The following is a 20,958-nucleotide window of genomic DNA, read 5'->3' as shown; positions in this document are numbered from 1 at the left end:
CGGAGGCAATCCCTCAATCACAGACATGCACTGAATTTAGGATTTAGCACCTTTAACGTATCCAGTCGATGTTGTTTAAGCTTCTGTACTCTCCCCCCCCTCCCCCCCCTCTGACCAAAGGTGTAATGTGTTCAATGCCTTCACTGCGCAATGAGAAATCATTAGCATTGTGACATTCAGTGGCATATTCATGGCATTACAATGCCATTATAATAAGGAATGGAGATTACCCCATGGCGAGACACTTTAGTGAGTGTGGCAATGCTTATGATTATTGTTGCATTGCGGGCATTGAACACATTAAACCTTTGGTCAGGGGGAGCGACGCTAAGGAAGCTTTTTGGATTCATTGACTGGATGCGTCAAAGTCTCCTGGTCCCAATGAGGGAACAGACCTCACATTTTCTGTTTTTTTTTCTCTGTAGGCTTTCCTGTTTTATCATCTCATGTTATTTCGTGTTTTCATTATTTTTAATTCTGATCATATGATTGTCTCCCATTGGTTGCTGCTACTATAGGTGAGGCCACACCCATTTGGTCCTACAGTGGTTGAAACACGTTGGCTTTTCTTAATGATTTAGCCACTGCAATAAAAGCTTTTTAATCTTTCTTTCCTCTTTGTTACTTGTGTATTGGAGTGCTTGAATTGCCTTCCTGTTTATAATGCTTCTCTCTCTCCAGATTTTCAGCTGTTGCCATGGAATCCGGAAGAGACAAACGGGCTGCGTTTACTTTTATCCACAGTATGAGTTGTGAGAAGGTTACAAAAAATACATGTTTGATAAGAGGAGGGACAGGTTTGTGTCTTTTCCGTACCGATCAAGCCCTCAAACTCTTTATCTTAATGCACTGGACTCCAAATAAAATGGTGCATACATGTGGTGTATAAGCTGTACACTATAATAGCTAAAATTATCTGATATCCATTACTCTTAAAAAGTGAAATTCTTGACAGGCCATCTAGATGTCAACACCACCCAACACAAGGAGTTAAATATGGTACTTTTCCTTAATCACATCTACTTGAACAAGTACAAGCCCACTCATCCCCCCCCCCCCCTGTTGCTGCCATGCCCAGTGCAATTCATCAGTGACAACTTGACACAGGGAGTCAGCATGCTGTCCTTCCCCCACCCTCACACATCAGCCCACCAATAAGCACCCCACATCTGCTTCCAGTGGGGGGTGAAAACACCTGGAGGACGTTTTTACGCTGGGTGTGGCAGGCTTTGAGTCGTCAGATGTCACGGGGTCTGCAGCTGACATAACACCGGCGCTGGGGTTGCGTGAGTGGGCACGCGGGGCAGGCCTGCACTCAGGCCTGCACTCAGCAGCATTAGGCTGGCACTCTGACTTTTTTTTGGCACTTCAGATGGCGCACTTACACCACCTCACACACAGATTTAAAAGGAGCAATTTAATTTCGGAGTGTAATTTGTACCTGTTCCGAATGGCCGATCTTGTCAAAGCCCTATTTGACAGAGAGGGGTGAGATGCCCCAGCTCAGACATTGCGTGAAGTGTTTGTGAAGAACGCTGTCGCTATCAGAAAGTTTGAGAAATTGTCGGATCGTGTTACTGCACCGGGGCTCTCTCATTACATTTAATCTATTGTAACACATATGTGCCTCACTGATTTAGTTCCTGTCTCTTATCTGGTGCTTATCAAACAAGAGTCTCAATGTTCCAACTGAGGTAAACTGTAGAAGATTGGCTACACCCTAAAAAGTACATTACAACCATAGAAATAGAATAATGAGATATAAAACAGGCGTAGATCGGACATTCCCATTCTACTTAGCATAGAGAGCCAGAGTAAATGACAAAAACGTAACAACTTAATGCTTCTTTCACAAACTCTTGTTACAGCGTAGGAACGCACATTGCTATCGCCAGGCCAGTGAACACTTTGTTCGCCTCATTTTCTGTAACCAGTGCAGCGGTAAAGCTTGGTGGAACAAGCAAGCTAGTTAGCTAACTAGCATACAGCCGGCTAGTTAGTTAGGTAGCTTTGGCTAATGCCGCTACCATGAATGAGTAAAAATGTACATGCTTGTTAGATATCAGTCAAGCTAACGACTGTGCCTCGTTGTACGTGACAGAAGCCGCTCCACGCATGGACGGTAGAGAATAGATTGTGCGATGGTGGTATTAAACAAGGGAGGCGGGGAGGAAGAGGAAGAGACGGTGGTAGAGGAAGGAAGGGAGAGGAAGGGAAGGGAGTGCCATTGATCTGAAGTGGGAGGCTGTTTTTGTTCAGCTTGGCAGGTTGAGTTGAGCGATGCTGCAGGCTGGCTTGCCCATATGTCACTACTGCTTCCTCAGGCCCAGCTGCGAGGAGCAGGGGAATATGGTGGGATGTTGTGTATGAGTATGTGTGTTTGCATGTGTGAAAGAAAGTACAAGTCTGTGTGAGAAGGAAAGAGAAGCGAGGGAGCGTGTACTGTATGTGTCTGCAATACTAAAATAAATTGTGTGTGTGTGTGTGTGTGTGTGTGTGTGTGCGTGCGTGCGTGCGTGCGTGCGTGCGTGTTTAATGTGCGAAAACAGTGCAATCCATTATTTCTTAACGGGGCAGTAATCAAACACTGCTGGCTGTCTAACTCTGGCTCAAACACAAAAACACACACATTCACAAACACACACATGAAGCTGTCTTAGGACACACACACAGACAAGCAGGTAATAACAAAATTGTTCCCAAACACCTGCACAAATGCATAAATAAATTGTACCTCAGCATGCACACACACACACACACACACACAAACACAGTCCCGTGCATGATGATAGGTGGCTGAGCTGTCCAAAAGCACGATTTGTACTTCAGACCGTCAGTAACATCTTTTCACAGGCAGATGTTCCTCCTTCTCCTGACCTCAGACACTGTCTACACAGTGGTCCTACTCATATTACACACACACACACACACACACACACACAAACACGCCAATACGGCTGACATTGTTTGTCGATGGTTGAGAATTTGCTATTATATGAAGAATTTTGTGGATCACAATTTCCAATGTATTGTATGTTGTGATATAAATAAGATGTAAATGTTGGAGATGAATATGGAACAGTAAAATCCCACTTCTTTGTATTGTATTTGCAAAATATTGTGAAAATATACACAATGCTGAGGTTACATAAAATCGCATAATATGATGTGAATCAGCAGGACATGTGAGGTGAGTGTGCTTTGTTTACCTGTAGGAATTATGCAGGTAAAGAATTGCTGTCACTCGGTTACAGTTAAAAAGGGAAAAGTGAGAGAAGTGATATATATCTCGGCTTTGCTACGGTTGTACCAACTGAAGGCTTTTAATAAATGAGACCATCAAATAAACACTAAGAATGTAAATGTTAGTAGAGTTGGTTTATTAAGCTTTCTTGTGAATACTAAGTGCATCGGAAAAGTTCAAACCACCCATAAGTGTCCACACACCACAGAGACAGATGTGGCCAAAAACAATCCCTCTAAATAAAACTGATGAATGGCGGAGGATTGCTTTTAAGGTCATCGAGATCTGGCAGTGTCTCCCGGTAAGTTGGCAGGAGACAAATTAGGCCTAGTTTTCCTCTTTATCCAGCTGCCTCCAAGGTATTGGAGAAAAGAAACTGTACACTATACACAGGGATATGCGAATTAATCAAAACGCTGAGATAAAGGCCATTTAAACACTTGTATGTACAAGATGACCTTTTGAAAAAGGTTTTATTCCTGAGTGAGTGACAACTTTTACTACATTGGAATGTAATAGTTGCACAAATATCAAGACTTTTTTTATGTTAACATCGCCTCAGGGGTTCAGGTCAGCCATCTTACTAAACAATCAACCTTTCTCTTCACTTCTGAGACTCACTGCCCATCTACATTCATCACATAATTAATCCCTCCAACTCCCACACGGCAGCCACCTGAATGTGTTCCTCAGGGCCACGAGCACACACACCACCCACCTCTGAGCCGCTGTTCATGCACTCTGACAACAGTATAGCTACAGGCCGAAGCCACCGAGGCGCTGCCGCTTGTTTGCACACCGGCTCATGCGCTAATGCTTTCAAATTCAGTGTCAAAGCTGCGAGTGGGACCTCCAACATGCAAAGGAAGGCTTTATTTTTTACCAAGGACGGCAATGTACTCAACCATCCCATTTATTCTAAATTGCTACAGCAATACATCCACTTGTCAGTGTGTTATAGCGTGGATATTCCCCAGCTCTTTCTAACACTTTGCAAAGAAGGCTTGTGCCCCAACCATTTGGTTTTTTCTTGCGTAACACTGGCACATGACTTGAGGGACAGGGCGCTGGTGCGTGGCGGTGGTATATGGAACTCTGTCACCTTAGATTAATGTGAGACGAGAGGAGGAGGAGGAGGAGGAGGAGGAAGAGGGCAGGAGGGCAGGCAGACATCGCTGCCGGCCCTCTCACTCCCCCTACAGGACAGAAAGAGGCAGAGCAGCCGGCAGAGAGATTCAGCAGTGACGAAAATGGGAGTGAATTTTCTCAGATCAAGATCTCAGATAATATTTAAAAAGTCAAAGAAATGGCAGGTCCAGAAAATGTGTTTATTTACTTATTCACAAAATCCCCCGCATTGATTTTTCCAAACCAGAAGTGACCCAATTAGTGAGGTGGTTCATAAGCAGCCTGCTTCATTAACGCATTCCACATTCCTAAAACTACTCTGTCTTTAAATGTGTTCGACGACAAAATAATTGAAATATGATGTCATTATCACATTAGACATCCAAAGTCAAACTAACATCAATTATAAATCTACAGCATGAATCTGTTAAAACTCTCAGGAATCAGTGCATTGCTGCTCACACACACACACACACACACAACACTACCGCTGCAACTCACAATTATTTTTCCGTAACACTTAATATGCAAAGTCATTTCTCAATTATAAGGGGATCGTCTATAATATGTCATAAAATAGTAAATAATACATATTACAGTTTCATAAAGCCCAAGTTGACATCTTCAAATGACTTATGACCAAAAGCCCAACGCTGTTCAGTTTACTATCACACGAGACCCGAAGTAGGAGATGCTCACAAGTGAGGAGCTGAAGAAACTCACAACTTCTCTTCCTTCTTTCTGCTGGAGCCACAACACATCCTGCTGAAACACATGAGGTCAAAGAGTATTGAACACTAAACGTAAACGTGAAAGGACGCACGAACAAGTGTTGAACTGCATCATTTTGTCCCAAAAAATATTCTTCTTCTAATCCTAATATGTGATCACGCAGAGATAGCAACACTAAGCAGCGTGTTCTGCTGCTTCTTTTCTAAGTGGCACATTTTCTTTTCTTGCCTCGACTGCATTGGAAAGAATGTTCTGCTAATCACACACAGTACAGAAGCTTTTCAATCAGCATTTTTGTAATTTCACAGGTGTTCTGTTTTTACTTTCAAGGGTGTTTTGCCCCCAGATGCACAGTGTCAAAACGTGCCACTCAGACAACACGTCATGTCAGCGCATCTATTATCCTTCACAATTAAAATGAGCCATGTCAGTGAGGGTCTAGTCCCATTCCAGCCTCATGAAGCGCCTCCACTCCATCACTAGGGAAACAGTTCAACGAACCGAACACACCGAGAGCTTTCCACAGTGACACATTTCAGACACATCACAGGCGTCTTGTTCCCCGAAGCGACACCTTGGTTCTTCGGGAGGACGCCTCCCCTGCCTCTTCCTGATGGCCACCATTCATAAAACAAAACAAAAAGCAGCTCGTGAATGGAGCTGTGAGGAGCACAGAGACAGGTGGCGTGCGGGAGAGCCAAAGACTCCTGCCAGTCACCCCAGAGAGAGAGGGAGGAGGCGGGGGGGGGGGCAGAAAAAGTAAGAGAGATGGAAGGCAGGGTGAGATAGATGGAGAGGAAGGGTGGTAGCAATTAATATGGAGACAGAAGGAGGCAGGGAGGGAGAGACTGGGCGGAGTAGGGAGGGGAGGGAGAGGAGATGGAACAGATGGATAAGATTACAAAGAGGAGAGAGATGGGAGGCAACAGAGCGAGAGAGAGAGAGAGAGAGAGACAGAGAGAGAGAGAGAGAGAGAGAGAGAGAGAGAGAGAGAGAGAGGTAAAGTAAAGGATCGATGGGGGCCAGGATTGAGCCCAGGGGTGAGGCAGAGATACAAAGAGCTAGAGCAAGGGACCGGATCGGTGATGTTGACCTCATCGTCAATATAAGCAAACAGACAATCAAAGGGGTGAAAGGCTGATATCAAAATGTGCAAGAAGCAGCAGCACCGATGGGGGGGAACAAGGTCCCCTCTGCTGATTCTCCATATCTCCGCTGTGAAAACGTACAGTGTGATTGCTTTTTTTTGCCGAGCCACTGAAGCCATCTAAAACAAAAATGGAAATAAATTGTGTGTGTGTGCGAAAGAGAAAAGAAGAGAGAGAGAGAGAGAGAGAGAGAGAGCGAGAGAGAGAGAGACCCGCTCTGCATGAGGTGAGTGACAGGCATGAATATTTAACGCCTTTCGCCGTCGCCGAGGTGACGGCTATCAGCACGTCAGTCCTGCCTCCGACCCATTCACAGCTGCTGCCTTATTGGCACAATTAGACAGGAATAGGGCTCTGATTAATTGAACTGGGCTCTGCATTCAATCCCTCCGGAGCGGGCACAGGTCTCTTATCGGGATCACAGCGCGCTCTCTGCCTCTGAGTGATGACAAGTTGAAATGCTATCGGCAGCCGTGCACACACGCTGCGGTGAAGTCGCCACCCGTGCACTTTGACCGGCCACATGAAGATGCACCACTTTGTGGCCTCACTCTGAACATAGGAATTTGCCCCAGTGAAAAGCCATATGTACTGTATAATAAACTGAGTACATATAAATACATCGAATAGTGAGGCAGATAACTTTATAATACAATAAAAAAAAGATGACATATTTCCAAATGCCCAGACATGCAACCATCTCTTTGTATTTCTATAAAGCGCCGCAGTTTAGGACTTTAACGCAAATTAGAAACCTGTATCAGCGTTTGGTCTAATAACAGACCTGCTGACCTTTTGGCCTTTGAATCTTCCATTGTTCTGGTCCATTTATGGTGGTGTTATAAATCAGCAGTATTGCCTTAAACGGTGCAATTCTGTGTGCAGAACTAATTTAGTTGCAAAGCAGAGGTAGAAGTTGAGGAACAGTACCCTCTCCTGGCCTAGAGAGCGAGATGAGATTTTACTCACAAGTGGTGCACTTTTCTGTGTTCGGTACATCCATGCACGAACTTGGGAGCAAAAGCAGTCGAGTTAATCAACACTAACATACTGCTGTGCCCATTTCAAGTCATCTGAAAATCAACTGGGTAAAACAGAGAACACAATAACTGAGAGGGAGCTCTCTCTCTCTCTCGCTCGTTTCCTTAACAAGTATGTTGTGCCGGTTTAACTGCAGTAGATCATGAATTCACCGTGAAGCTCTCTGAATGTGCTACGTGAATGTGTTAAAACAACTGAAAAACAAAACTCCTGCTAAAGCATTCCCCTGATGCTTGCAGGCCGAAAAAGAACACCGCTTTCATTCAAACATACCCAGCCACATGTAAGCCAAGCTTCTACCAGCACTTCAATGTTCTGTCTGATAAACAAGCAGTGACTTCTATTTATAGAAAACTATGAATGGAAAGGTTGAACCTGAAGAACTTTGAACCTGCTTTCCATCATGTTTTTTACTCAAGGAGGAGTGACCGGCACATGTGTTTGGGACTATTTTCAGCTGCGGATTGATACACATTGGGTGCGTTTGTGAGCGCCGGGAAGACTTGATTCAAAATCAATTACAGCCCCAATGCTGGTTATGAAGTACTATGTAAGCCATTGCAACAGTTTGGCTCATCAATGTATTTTTAATAGTTTTTGGACAACATTGTAAGTCAATTGTTCAGAGGAATCATATCATAACAGGCCGTTGGCGAGATTCATTGTTGCTTTTTGTGTTTCTAGATTTGCTGACAACAGGAAAACTGAAGCATATCACCAGCATTCTCCTTTAAAGCACAGCTGGTGTACTTTGCATTAATACGTCTACACCGCCTTCGCGTGTTATCGATATTAATTCCCAAAGCTTAAATATTCTGTACATTCTGTAAAATCACGGCACAAGTTTTAATCCTCCTTTTTCAACGACAAGAACCTGCAACTTCTTTGCTCGCATTGCTGACATGCCAGAAATCCATCAGACCGCCGATGAACCGGTTCGTTGGTCGTTCAATCGATGTGACCTCCTCAGACTGCAGGACAAACGACATCTGATCCGGCAGACATTCAGCCTAACTGAGTGACCAATTTGCCATCGCGTCAAAATAATTCCACGGCACTGACAGAAACCTACGACTCATCACTCAAGAAAATGTAAGAAACTAACTGACACGGAAGTACGGAGATCGGACAGGTTGAGGAAGTGAACACTGAAAACATTCAACTCACAGACTTGTAAATGACGGATAAATCCCTTTTTTCTTCAAGGTGACTCGTTAAACAGTTATGATTCACTTACACACCACAATGCAGAGGATTGCCAAAAAGTTTCCAACCAGAAGAATGAACATCTGCCCTTGAAAGTGAACCCCCAAAAGCAAACCCGAGGCGACAGTGATCCACAGAAGCTGGAGTCTCTGGTATGAACTCTGGATACATTTTCTCTGCGACCTCCTTTTGAACACATATTGGCTGTAAAGTACGCTGTACGGCCTTTTAACGAGCACAAAGACGGTGTGAAACTTTCTTATAACAGGCCGTGCTCAAATCACTGTGAACCTGTTTTCACCCAAAAGACACGAGGAAGCGATTCGTCAAATATTCATTGTATTGATCAGGAAAGGACCGTTTTTTTAACTAGCTGTAGTTTGAGGAAGATAACATTATCACAGAATCTCAATCCAGTGTCAGATCTTTGTAAATTGTTCTTTGCTAAGAAAACACACAGAAGAGTAACGTATGAATTGAAGTTGCAATAATCAATATTTCAATATGAACGACAATGTATTTCCCTCATTAGTTGATGGAGACCAAACCAGAGCTAAAAGGAGAGTGAATATTGGACTTAAATAAGCAAATATATAAGCTGATAATATGACAGTCATGTTTACAGCTTGTTGTATTGCCCACATGCGAAAAAAAACAACAATTAATGCAGTTTTAAGTCATTTTATTGACTCAAGCTTGGAACTGTTTATACTGTAACTACTTTACTACTTTATTACTGTTTAACCCTGTATAATGATTTATAATGTGTTCATAAAGTGTTTTAGCTGTAACACATTAAATTACTCCTGTAATTTGGGATTTTAATGTTCCATAATTAATTATGTTAATTGGTGTGTGTATGTATACAGCATATGATGAGTTTCTTCTTCTTTCTTTCTTCTTCTTCTATCATGGAAGAGTCTAATATTTCTGATCAATTTTACATTTGCGTTCACACATTCTTACAATAAAGTTTGTTAAATCTTTCATTTTTGCGGGAGAATTTAGGAACTCACTACTTATTGTGATAAAATGTGCTCGATCTCAAAATGAATGAAATATACTTTTCTTTTTACATTGGAGTGGTACGTCCTCTATCAGTGTAAAGAGTGAAAAATAAGTTATTTTTATTTCCCACATGATCTCCCCTGAAGTGTTTCAATTTCAGCTATCGTAAAACCAGTTTCAGTATCAGTGTATTGCTGGTGTGTGGAGTGCAGTACCTCCTCCTGGTCCAACATGTAGATCGGATTTCCGGTGTTCACGCGGAGATGGGGGTTCCTCTGGTCCTGGGCTGGACGCTCGTGTGAGGGACGCTCGTAGATGGGGCGCTCGTGTGAGGGAAGCTTGAAGGAAGGACGGTCGAAGGAAGGACGGTTGAAGGAGGGACGGTCGAAGGAAGGACGGTCGAAGGAAGGAGGGCGTTCGAAGGAAGGACGGCTGAAGGGGGGACGGTCGTAGGTGGGATGGTCGCAGGAGGGACGGTCGTAGGTGGGACGTTCGGGAGCGGGACGGTCGTAAGAGGGAGCGTGGAAGGAGCGGGCCGGGGTGCGATGATGGTGATGATGATAGGAGGGGGGGACGGCACACCTTGCATCTGGACAGGAGAGAAGGAGGTAGGGGAGGAGAGGGGGAGGAGGAGAGGGAGCGAGGAAAGAGAAGGTCAGTTATCATCGGTAGGAGGGCTGTGATGCTGTGGCACATCGTCCTCATAACGTCAGTGCCAGCTGTCGTTACATTGTGTTTGATAGGTTGTTTTAAAAGAGGCCATTCGTCATAATGAGACTGCGGGACAATGCTAGAGGCAGCACCTGATTCTGGGGTGTTAAATAACAACAACAAAATTCATCTTATTCATTCAGCCTTTGTTGAGCAGGATATACAATGTGTGTGAAAAACAATGAGGCCTTAAACTGCAGCATTAAATAAAGCAGCAAGCGTGGATACGACAAAGTAGAAAATGATCTGCATTCAAGGAATAGTTCAACATTTTGAGAAATGTGCTTATTCGCATTCTGTCGAATAAGCACATTCTGTCCACTCTCATATCTAAAGCTACATCCAGGAAACAGTTAGCTTAGCTTAGCCTGGGAACAGGATGAAACAGCTTGCCTGGCTCTGTCTGAAAGCAAGCTAGTCCAACACATAACCGCCCACTAAAACCTCAACTTGTTGTATTTACATTTCGGTTTTTGTTTGCACATCACAAACAAAATACAGAGGTGCGTGTGGGCCGTGTTAAGCCAGGCTAGCTTTTTACCACCAGTTTCCAGTATCCATGCTAAGCTAAGCTAACTGTTTCTAGATGTGAGAGTGGCATTGATCTTTTGCAAGCCAGCAAGTAAACAAAAATGCCAAACTATTTCGTTTTAAAAGGGTAAAATGCTCTAAAACTAAACCAATTCCCTTTTCATAACTTCCTATTATTCATTCCTGCAAACACACCCTTTGAATGTGAAATCAAGTCTCCATCTCTGTTCGTTTCATAGAGTCACAGCTTAAAATGATTAATTGTCTAATTGAAGACGTCCTAGAGGCAGCTCACCACCAAAATCGAATCACCTTTCCCTGGGCCTGCAGCTGTGCTGTCCACCAAATTGAACAGAAATCTTTTTCGAGACCTCCAGCTGACAAACAGAGAAACTAAACTATAATCTTCTCGGTGGGGGTACACAATTATCTTTCACATTATCCTCGATTCCGAGGATCAATCAGGAAGATGTGGAAAAAAAATGAAAATGATATCTGAGGGCTCTGTGCCTTGGGTGATTTCAGGAATTGATCACACAGTATTTGAGACATTAATATGGACTTTCTTCTCCCCGAGTAGCTGTTTCACTTCGTCTAAAGTGAGAAAATGTGTGACTAAGGACCTTTGCTAAATGAGGCACTTTGTCTTCTCTTTCTTCGCTGCTCCAAGCTGTCCGGCCTCATTGCACTGCTTTAACTTGTGTTTGAACTTAAGGAAACACATCGAGCACATATACCAGCCCATGCAAATATAGCCAAGCTTTTATCAGTAATACAATCTAATTCATGGCACAGAAACACTATTTACAATTTTCTAGCTCTGTGACGTGATCAAAATCTAAATGATGCATCTGTTGTTCTAATATTGCCCCTGCATATTGTTTTTTCCTCTCTCCTCTTCAGACTCCTTATTTGCTATCTCTGTTAAAGCGTGAGACATTTGTCCTTCTTCTCCTTTAAGCGAGAGACAACAGCAGCATCTCTCACGTGCATCGGATTACGCCACTGAGCGCTTTGTAGTTTTCAGCTACGAATACAAAAGCAAACGTCTTGAGGCGGTTCTCTCACGTCATCCTGTCTGATGCTCGAATTCAAAGACTCTCCGCTCTTTCAGAAACAGTTCAGTGGAACATGGCTGAATCGATCATATTTGTTTTAAAATACAAAAGAAAAGATGGCAATATCTCCCTATGAGGCAAATCACCACCCCACTAGCATCACCATCACATGCGCTGGTCCAGCGGGAGAGTCCTGAACTAATTTGCACTAAAAACAAGCGATCTTACCAAGTAAAAACAATAAGAAAAATGTGTTTTTTAAAATAAATCTAAACAAGTTTAGAAACAAGTCACAGCCGTGTGTGTGTCAGTCAAATGAATGTTCCCCCAGTGGCTCACACCTCATCTAGATTGATAAATCAGGAATCAGTGAAAATATGCTTTTATGATTTTTGGGGTGAACTGTCCCTTTAAGGACCCTTCAGTCAGATGATCACTCAGCTGCCACAAGAAGTTGCACAAGTACAGATACATCTTTTGTTGTTGTTGTTGTTGTTGTGGCCATGAAATATTTGGGTGGACAGAAACTCGAGGCTATGAATGCGGACCACATGTGATGGGGGAGCATTAAAGGGTCACAATAGCCTCAGCTCAGCATTTGCACAACTTTTAAAAGAGAGCCAAGTGGAAAAGACCGAAGCATGCAGGATGACAACATATGGAATGTTTGTCCGCTGATTTCTTCTCATTTATTTGTTTTTTTTTCTGCAGAACACTTCAGTCCTTCAGGGCTTTCTGGGGCTGCAACTGAAGAGTATTTATATTGTTGATTAAAAGGTAACACGGTGATGTCATCACATGTCTTGTGTAGTTCGACCCCAAAATATTCCACTTACTTTAATGTGCAGTAAAGTAACAACCTGGTGCCATCCAATGCCATTTTGCCTAAAAAGTGACTTTAACAATGAATTGATTTTTAAAGTATTTGCTGATTAATTGACGACTTGATAATCTAATCATTGCAGCACTAATCCCGCGTTCTCTCTCTCAGTTCTCACCACTTTACAAACACACAACATTTGATGTAAGGGTCAAGTTTTAGCCTTTCTATGTGAATAAATTAATATCAACTTTCTTTTTTTTCCTCTAATACACATGAGGGTGTCTTTCTTTCCTGGAGAAGGCCAATGAGGCAGTTGAGTTCAGCATAAAAACACAATAATGCCAAATTACTTATGTGGTTCTCTATAGCTCGCACATCTATCTGGTGAGAGTCACACAAAATTCAGGGGATGCATATTGTGGAGTACTGTGTGATACATTGTGAAGGTTATGATTTGAAAGCATGCGTCTCATCACAACTTTTGTCACGATCACGGATAAACAGCTGAAAAAGCATTTTTAGGTACACGGCTTTACACTCTATTAATATGCTCCAAGTTGTTGTGTTGCACAGCGGGAAAAATATTTGTGCTGCAAAGGGAAATTGTAAAAGTCTTGCAGCTTGCATCAAACTAAATGTTCCGGCATCTCCATCGATGTCATCATTAAGAGGGCACCAGCAGTCATGGCCATCTATCGCTCATTCCGCTCCTCTTATCCATAAGGCCGTCATAGTGGACGGGTGTGTCTGCTGGAAGCCCAACTGTGAAAGGAGACGCGATAGCTGCTGAGCAGGCGTTCCATCAAACAGTGGTCATCATCACAGGCCTTCATAAAGACATAAAGCACTCTGTGACACGCTCTATTTCTCCAGAAGAAGCACCTCAGCCCTGGAATCCAAACTTTGCAACTGTGCAGAGCAAAGTGATGATGCTGAGAGATATTCACTGGAGGATAGCAGCGTGAGTCATCCACAGCCCAATCTGCACTCCTCTACTGTAGGCCTACCTCTCCACCCCCGAGGCTGCCTATTAAGGGCCTGTGAAGCGCAGTGGACAGCATTTCAATGAGCAGGCTCATTCTTCTGTCTGTCCGTCCGTTCGTACGTACCGGCTGCACATACACTGTACAGTAACGATTTGGCACAAGCAGAACTGCTGAGACCGCTCATCTTCCTCTACCTCGCTCTATCCTTCATTCACTCTCCGCGGTCGGCTCTCTGTGTTTTCTTCCCTCGCTCTGCCTTTGTTCCTCTCTCGCCTTCACTCTCCGTGGGCTCTTTTTGCCTTTTCTGCCATCCTTTGCAGTTTACAAAGAAGAGTCCCATGCACCAATCGGATGACCGGTCAGCCTTAGTCAACGCTGTCATTACTGGAACCCGACAGGCCTAATGTTGATTTATACACATCGGTGAGCTCCAAAACAGCGCTAAAAATAAAGCTTTGCAACATCCCCGGGCCGCCCGGGGCAGATGATGTACTCCTGCAAGCATGGCGGACCAAAACATCTTAACTTTCCAGGCAAGAAAGCACCACGCGGTGCACGTGTCATTACTGTGACCTCGGCCGCACCGGTATCACAAAACCGCCTCCGAAATGGATCACTGGAAAGTAAACCGGCGGAATACAGACTTTGCCAAGAGTGAATATATGGAAGGTAGTGAGAATAGATGCAGTGCTGCACTTTGACAAGCTGTGAGTCATAGTGGTGCATATGTGCAGTACAGTAGGCTGCTGTCAGCGCTGAGCCAAGCGAGGGATGTCAAGTGTCAGCGGCGGGGTCACAGAGGCCCAGAGGTGCGAGGCTTTTTGCTGAACAAGCACATTTGTCATACCCTAGATTTCAGCTCAGGAGAAACTCAACCTCATTAGGCTTACATTAGTTTTGACCATGGCAGGGGATTGGCATGAGCGTGCGGCACAATAAATAATAATAACAATAATCGTCATTCAGAAACCAGGCTTTGCTTCATTGGAAAGGTAATCAGTATAATCTATCTGCTCCATAGCACAAAATGACCTTAATATATCTATGGGGGGTTGATAGGCTTGTTGATCAATACCAATTACTCAATGATTACCTCACAGGGTGGCGAGACCTCCTGCTTCCAAACCTCAATACCCAGCCTGCGCTCACAGTCTCACCCCCGACTTCTCCTCAAACAGCTCAAAGAAGTATGAAATATAGAAAAGCAACGACCAGTGCTGTTACAGCATTGACGCTACCTCTATACCAGACATATCTGTTGGATCGCTGCTTTAATTAGGTATCTCTATTGTGAGAATGTGACTTCATTTGTGCCAATTACAGGCTACCATCACTCAGGGGGGTACTGGTGGAGTCGGAGGAGGTGACAAACTAATTGTATCTGTGTTGCTGCAGTTACAGCTGATGACTGAATGTAATTTTAATGATCACATTTTAAAGGCTCGTTATTCTTTTGTAATTATACTGAGTATAATGTGGACTTTGACGCGTTCATTTGGAGCTTGATATACTGTTACTGCAATTGTTACTTCAATATTTGTGATGATCGTCTGTTTGATGACGCACCAGAAAACCAAAAGTCTACTGTAAACTAAATAAATCATTCGTCAATATTGTTACATTAAATCTATAGGGTTGGTAATCTTGAGAAACTAGCAAGAGTATGTTAGCTTCTGAAAATGATCCAACAGAAAAACCCAGCCCAGTGTTGGTAAGAAGCTCACATCACGAGCTCAACGAGCCGCTAACTCAGGCCTCCCTCCAAAGCCACGCCCCCAAAATTAACATTACCAACGTAAACAACAGACATGGCTATTGTTAGCACTCGCAGATGTCAAGCTAGTAGCTTGTGTCAAAAAAAACAAAACAAGCATTTGATTTATTGATTGCTGAACCAAGACAACATCAAATGTTTTTGAAGAACATTACCAGCTTTACCAGCTTTGACAATGGATCAAATTTCTTTACGTAATGTGAGAAGAGTCGAATCAACAGAGAATGATCACCTCTCTCTGTAGCAGGTTCACCCCCACCCAACTACTCCTATCCTACTGATACTGATTCTAAAATCAGGGTATACGCCGCCACCGGCTACCAATCAGATGCCAGTGCTCTCCCCCGAGTGTAAAAATAATTGAAATATTTCTTTGTGTCAGGTAACATGAGGCCAGGGGTTCCTATGGCAGTAAAATGCCGATGACTCACCATGACTGAATAAAGGTAAATGACAGAAGACACAACATCGGCATTGACAAAGAAAACTGTTTTTAATGTGGAGCGATCACATCATGGCCTGATACCAAAACCTGTTAATAAGGAGCTAATGTCGATCCATTGCATCAGATCGGTGCATCCCTACTTTAGCCTCATTGTTTTGGTTTTACCACAAATTACACTCACATCAACACCATTCTCAGTGGCAGCAGGGAGCTGTTTCTTCAAAACAAAATGCTCCAAAAAACCAACTGTACACTTCCAGCTCAGCGATAAGTGGCAAAGTGAGCAACTAGCTGGTGAACATTAATGAACATTTAACAGCTAAAAAGCTTGATATTCTACTCAGGAGTTGGTGGAAACTTGCCAGAGACACAACTTCAAAATAAAATGCCAACTGTTTGGAAACACATTAGCAACATTATAAAGTGAAAATATGTTCTTTTAAATTTCCCCTAAGGGTCCACTTCAGCCACGAAGGAGAGATGTTCGATAAGAGGAGGAGAGGATGCGGGTAACGGGTTGTGTGTTGTGTGTGTGTGTGTGTGTGTGTGTGTGTGTGTGTGTGTGTGTGTGTGTGTGTGTGTGTGTGGCAGTGGGAGAGAGAGTGGGAGTGGGAGAGAGAGAGTATCCTCACCTATCAGATCATTCACCCAGCCCTCACGCGGCGCGTCCCGGGTTCCCCATTGCTCACCCAAAGCGTCCACACGGCGTCACTGTTGCTGCGCTGCTAGCGCCTTGAATCCGCCCCCAACTCCACCACACAGGAAACAAGGTTACTGCCCAAGAGATGTCACTTCCGAAACACCCACTCCCGCTCGCTTGCTCGCGCTCGCTCCCTCACGCCCCCAGCCTATTGCCATGACAACCGAGAAAAGAATAGAATATAAGTGAGCGTTAAAGAGACAGAGGGACGAGAGCGACAGGGGGAAGAGAGGGATGCAAACAGAGAGACGGAGAGGGGAGGATGGAGAGGGAGGCAGAGCAGAGGAGGAGAATGGGCAAAGAGAGAGAGAGAGAGAGAGGTGAATGAGTGGGCGGGGAAAGGATGGATGACAGAGGAGAGGGTGAGAGATTGAGAGAGCGAGAGCGAGAGAGCGAGAGAGAGAGAGAAGCATGTGGTGGGATGTAATCGAGGGGAAAGGGAGGAGAGAGGTGTCGATGCTGTGGATGCCGTGAAGAAGAAGAAGAAGAAGAAGAAGAGAAATTAAGTGATGAGAGAGGGAAAGAGGGAAGGAAGGGAGGAAGGAAGGAAGGAGGACACTTTTTTGGGAATAGGGAGCCCACATCTTGTTCCCATAGCAACACAGTCATCCATGAAATACTGACTTGTACCTCCCTCTCACTCTCTTACTCTCTCTGTGCTCTGTCTCTCCACCCCCCCCCCTCCTTTTTCTCTTTCCATCTCTAACTATATATACACACACACCGTGAGCGTAAGTTGGCACTGAGGATTCATGCAGTAATCCACGCTCTGCAATCATTGTCAAACGCATCAAAAGGTACAAAACATACCATCAAGTGATGCTATTCCTACAGCGACCACACTGCCAAGGCCGGAGTGTGCGCTGGAATGAACTAGTTCACACACGGCGTGTCATCGAAGCGCGTCTAAAGGCAACAACCTGCTGTTACAGAGACACGAGACATCGTCCAAGAAGGATACGACAGCGGAACGCGAGAGGAGAGGAATTCATTAATGCCGTTGAACTCAGTTGTTCATGCAAAAAGTTACAGAAGTAGTGAAGTATTAAAAGAAAAAGAGAGCTGGAGTTGAAGTTCAATTCCAGCAGACTTTGTCACCGTCCTACCAATTCTGACGTCAGCGAGGGAGTGTTGGGAGGAGGTTGGGCACTCCACTGATTCTACACATCAAAGTCTGTTTCGAGGTCTCGGAGAGTACTAGTGCTCCAGATGGGGGGGGGGGGGGAGGATAGTTTGAGGCTGAAGACTACAAGTTTAAAAATGAAAGAAATCTGGGGGTGTGGAGTTAGAAAGAAGTGAGCTAACCCGACCTCTGTAGGCCGCTCCTCATCTCTGCTCGACACCAGAGGCTACAATAGCCGCGACTAGCAAAGCACACCCAAATCTGCCGGGCTGTCAGCCTGTCGAGTTGCATTGTGGGTAATGTAGGCACCAGCTTTTGACAAGGATGACTGCAAGATGACATTTAAACTGTCAACCGTGAGTTGATGCTAAACACAAAGACGGAATCTGGCAACTATAAGGGACCGTGTTTTGGAAGACGCAAGCTAAATTTAGGCTATCTCAGATTAAGGGTTCGCGTCACAGCCAGAAGAGGAGCAATGATTCAACTTGCATATGGCATGCGAGTGTTCTGTTCAAATGGACTTGACAAAATCCAAACCGATCCCTAAAAAAATGCAATATGTAAAGAGGAAGGGGGGGGGGATTCATCCCACCATGAATCCCAATGAAGTCCAACTTTAACTGGCAGCCTCTTCTCTAAAGCCCCCCTCCCCCCCCATACCTCCCCTCCTCCCTCTGCCCATCTGTTTCTCAGCCCAGCACCCCATTGCTCTCTGGCTACCTCTCTGGCTTCTTCTTCCTGGATGTGGCCCTCTCTTTTCATACCCTCTCTGTAAACCTTTTATCTCCATCTCTGTGCCCCCCCCTCCCCTTTTTTGTACTTTACACTGTCACTCTTCCATCCTTTCATCTTCAATATTCCTCGATCTGGGATTTAAAAAACAATGAAATTATCTGTCCTAGAATCACATTTCTCCCATTCACCTCTCTCCTGTTGCCTCTCACTCCTCCATCTTCTCTCACACTCTTCTATTTTTATTTCTAGATCTCTGTGATGTTTTTCTCTGCCTCTCTGAATCTAAATTCAAACTACCTGACTTCTAGTCTCATCTCTCCTTTTCTTAAACGTGGCCTTTCCATTCTTTCTCCGAACACACATCGTATTAATCTCCCGGCCAAATTGTGACGCTTTACATACAGGCACACATGTTGGGATTAAATGATTACCAACAATAAACTACACGATGAACAATGAATACAAATGACTGAGCACTTTGGTGTTCAGCCACATATACGCAAACAGCCTCAAGATCTCCTTCATCATTCATTTGCATTGACATCACATAGATCTGAATGTAGCCCTTTAGAAACATGGACATCTTCACCACTTTGCACGCAACGACGATGTGCGCTTAAAAACAAACATCTACAGACATTAAAACGTTTGATTTCATTGTTAAATTAAACGCAAGTGTCTGAGGAACTGAATATCACGTAAAAGAAAGTATTCCTCTCCAACATTTCACTGTGAGGATTCCCCCCCCCCGAGATTCTGAATGGGCCGGACCCAACTCGCAAGTAAATACAGAATGAATGACAGAATGACAGGAACAGCTTGAATAGCAAAGTTGGGTTTGCCTGTTATATCTGTACAGAAGCCTGCTCCCTCTCCGCTGCTCTCAGTCTCCCACTCGCTTACACTTACTCCCACAACTCTCTTTGGCTCTCTCACATTCGTTCGCACTCTCTCCCTCGTTCTCTGTCCGCATCTCTCCTTTTACTTACCTAATGTCTTTTATCTATAACTGTAGCTCTCTCTCGCTCTCTCTTTCTCTCTCTCTCTCTCACTCCAGCAATGCCTCTATCAAAATGTCAAGTAAATTAAAACGGCACAGATATGAAATGTGACTTGTGTGTGTTTCCATTTCCTGCCTATTGATGAAAAAGTATTCCTTTTAAGAACCAATCTGTCTCTGCCAATGTGGTCCATATCCAGGAACAAAGAGTACACAAACTGCAATCTAATGGTCATAAAAACACTAAATAAGCAGCCCATTCATGAGGAGAAGCATCAGATCTCTCTGTAAGGTCACAGTGAGCAGGAACGTAAGACTTCAGAGTGCCCGGGCTGCTTTTGTGCTGTTGTTCGCCGACACTGATCCACACAATGCCGGTTGTTCGTGTCGTAATCAAGTCATCGTTCACGTCCCTTTTTATCTTTAACTGCCAGAAGAAATAGTAAGAATTAGAACATGTTTTTAGAAAATGAAGATCACCTTTATTTGGAGTGTAATAATTCACAAAAGCTGGCTGGATGGAAATACACACTCTCTCACAGACCCTGTGATTTTTGCTCTCCCTCTCCCATAACTCCCCCAGTCCACCATCTCTTCATCTCTCTCTGACTTTAGATCCCTCCTGCATTTTGCTTGAAACAGTCCGACAGGCTACACAGGAAACTCTCCGGGTTGCTCTGCGAGGCCCTTTTCACTCGGGGTGTGAATAATGAAACACTGTGGGGGAGATGAGACGCTGGACATCTCTCTGCTGCTTCATTCAGAGGTGCAGCCCCGCCCAAGTCTTCACCTGACTGCCAAGGTGATATTCAATGTGCTAAGAGGCGAACATACAGATGAATGGGGAGAAAGAGAGCTATGAGTGTGTGTGTGTGTGTGTCATACCACATAATTTTGTGCAGTTTCATATTACAAGTACAAAAATGGCACGACTGTCTGATTGCTAATTTAAACTATAGTTGTAGCAGAAACATTGCTGCTGCCAAAGGCAGCATATATAATGAAACTATTAAAACAGCACTTATTTCAATTTGGCAAAATATCACAGCAAAAAGGAATATCAACCTCTCTCAGAGGTAGCGCTGCACCGGAGGCCACAACAATCAGACGAGCACTGATTGCAGTTTCCTTGGTCGATTTTAGATGATTCCGTTTTTCTTTCAAAGAACTATAATTTACAGCAAGGCTCCATATGACTCTTTTTTGTTTCTTTTGCCACCATCCTGAAAAATAGATCCAGCTGTCCAAAGTGAAGACTGCATCCTGAAACAAGGACTCCTTCACAAACATCAATGTGACGTCAGCTGTATAGTGGCTATTTTACAGCCTGGAAATGCCGTTATGATTCTAAAACAATGGTTGAATATTATAGAATCCAGGGTTACCAACTCTCTAACAAATTCTCCGTTTGCAACAACAAAAAACAGCTACATATTGATAGAGGACCCTCGAGCGAAGCAAAATAACTCTCCTTGTTGCTGGCATCTGCAGGTGCCGTAGAGCACAGAGCAGAGACTGAGAAAGCAGAACTATTCATGTCAAAGAGAGGTTTACAGAAGCTC

General features: G+C 44.0%; 1 protein-coding gene across 1 annotated transcript in view; it reads right to left on the bottom strand.

Moving 5' to 3' along the window:
• syngap1b (synaptic Ras GTPase activating protein 1b) overlaps positions 1 to 20,958 on the bottom strand; it is a gene marked incomplete at both ends in the record, with an annotated part of 117,942 nt that overhangs the window by 78,166 nt on the left and 18,818 nt on the right. The window contains 2 exons of the mRNA XM_079276039.1: positions 9,723 to 9,793; positions 9,938 to 10,096. Coding sequence (XP_079132165.1) covers positions 9,723 to 9,793; positions 9,938 to 10,096 — 230 coding nt within the window. The remainder of the gene's footprint in view (positions 1 to 9,722; positions 9,794 to 9,937; positions 10,097 to 20,958) is intronic.

This window comes from Melanostigma gelatinosum (assembly GCF_949748355.1).
Source record: "Melanostigma gelatinosum genome assembly, chromosome: 9".
Classification (NCBI taxonomy): domain Eukaryota; kingdom Metazoa; phylum Chordata; class Actinopteri; order Perciformes; family Zoarcidae; genus Melanostigma; species Melanostigma gelatinosum.
Note: the sequence above shows the minus strand (reverse complement) of the source record. Positions and strands in the feature narration are given on the sequence as shown.